The sequence below is a fragment of the Cyprinodon variegatus genome, unplaced genomic scaffold, assembly GCF_000732505.1.
Source record: "Cyprinodon variegatus isolate N-32 unplaced genomic scaffold, C_variegatus-1.0 Scaffold694, whole genome shotgun sequence".
Classification (NCBI taxonomy): Eukaryota; Metazoa; Chordata; class Actinopteri; order Cyprinodontiformes; family Cyprinodontidae; genus Cyprinodon; species Cyprinodon variegatus.
Genome location: NW_015151147.1, coordinates 198812 through 200799, shown reverse-complemented (window position 1 = coordinate 200799; position 1988 = coordinate 198812). Strand labels below are relative to the sequence as shown.

General features: G+C 42.6%; 1 protein-coding gene across 1 annotated transcript in view; it reads right to left on the bottom strand.

Moving 5' to 3' along the window:
• The window catches only part of LOC107097417 (cadherin-23-like), a 131667-nt gene that overhangs the window by 51654 nt on the left and 78025 nt on the right, over positions 1 to 1988 (bottom strand). The window contains exons 12-15 of the mRNA XM_015394556.1: positions 1190 to 1411; positions 993 to 1112; positions 722 to 902; positions 500 to 633 (exon numbers count right to left, since the gene is read on the bottom strand). Coding sequence (XP_015250042.1) covers positions 500 to 633; positions 722 to 902; positions 993 to 1112; positions 1190 to 1411 — 657 coding nt within the window. The remainder of the gene's footprint in view (positions 1 to 499; positions 634 to 721; positions 903 to 992; positions 1113 to 1189; positions 1412 to 1988) is intronic.

Here is a 1988-nt window from a genome sequence, read left to right as displayed (position 1 = left end):
AAATTAAGGCGAAATACACTTAATTTAGGATATTTTTACTTATTTCTAGATAATTTTTCCAGTGTAAAAGAATAAACCGGGATTGACTATAGGTATGCTGGTCTGACAGGGTATGTTAATCTGACAGAACACCGATTTAATTAAAGCAAGTGGATTAACAATGCATTACTTAAAAAGGGTGTGTACACTTCTGCAACCAGGTTATTGCACTTTTTCTTAATAGTACAATCTTACACAATTAGTTTAACAATTCAGGACATGTCCTCCATTAACCATTGAAGCAGTTTTGAAATACTAATATTTTCTACATTACAAATATTTTTACTTGTATATCAAATATATATAGTGTTTCAAATTTGAGTGACTATTGTTCTGCTTCTATGAATGTTAATTAAAAAAAATGCAGAAGTGAAGCTTCCAAGTTCCCATATGTGAAAGAGGATATGATGATAAAAGTGTGTCTGCTTGCGTTTAACGGCGTTGACGTCAGTCTGCTCACCGAGCTGTTGCGCGGCGGCGTTCCCAGGTCCCGTGCAGTTACAGTGATGTTGTAGAAAGCTGTGGTCTCTCTGTCCAGCTCCACGTCCCTCCTCACCCGAAGCTCACCCTCCACAGGGGAAATCATGAACTCATCTGAGAGTGAGGAAGAGAAAACCCAGAGCTGAACAGTGACACTCTTCCATTGCAGGTATAGTGAGAGAGAAAACAAGCTGACACTAACTCTGGTTATCTCCACCACTGATGCTGTACTCCACTTTGCCATTAAGACCAGAGTCTTCATCTCTTGCTCTGAGGGTCCACACCCGTGGGCCCGGCTGGCCCTCCGTCACCTCAAAGGGACCCTCGTAACTTCTGGGGAAGGTTGGCGTCACGTCGTTTATGTCTAAGACTTTTACCGACACCTGAAAGCAGGAAGTAGACAGACCTCCATTAAAGAATGAAAGATGTAGGATAAAATTTCATGATTTCTGAAAACCAGCATAAAGAAAGACCGTTGTGCTGGATGTCAGGCGCAGAGCAGGATTTGGACACTGGTCAGTAGCCGTGACAACCAATGCATAATGCCCACTGCTGATTTCATAGTCCAGCTCCTTCACAGCAGTTATTCTGCCCTGAAAACACACATGACACCCACATGTTGTCATCAGCCGTCATCCCCTCTACCTGCTGCGGTTTATAGTTGCCTCACCGTGACGCTGTTGATGTTGAACGTCTGGATCACGTTGCCCTGGGCGATTGCATACCTCAGGGTCCCGTTAAGACCTTCGTCAGGGTCAATGGCTGTTACCGTGGCGATGGTGGCCCCCACGGTGTCAGGTCCTTCGCTCAGCACTGTGACGTACTCCTCCTCAGGAAACTCTGGGGCGTTGTCGTTCTCGTCAACAATTCGCACGTAGATGGTGGTCGAGGTCTGAAATCAAGACGGAAACAGATTTAGATCAATTTATTTTGTTGATACGATACGCATCACGATACATGTGTAACACTACGATTTTTCCCAGTGTAGCCCAATACATTAACAAAGACAATATATTGTGAATTTTCTAAATAATAAATCTCTGGAAAACCTGATCAGAGCTAGTTTTTTGCTCCGATGCTTCGTTCTGCTGCAGGCGGTGCAGAGCAGCTGAATCATGGGCTCATGGGTTGTGTGCTGCCAACTAGTGGTGAGTTAAATAAAAAGTTGGACAATGAAATACATGTCTGCCTTAAACGTTTTTTTACAACATTCATGTTCCATTCATACAACGGAGTATTAGGGCCAGGCTAGAGATTCGTTTTCCTTTTTAATTTGAGAATAAAGTTGTAATATTACAAGAATAAAGTAATAATATTGTGAGAATAAAGTAAAAAAATAATGAGAATGAAGTCATCTTACAACAGCCTGTTTCAGCTAGAAAGCTTGGAGCTCTGCCCAGCACTAACCAATCAGCAACCTGAGTCCACTTTGACATCCTGACCAGTTTGATGCTGCTGCTAAAAGATTT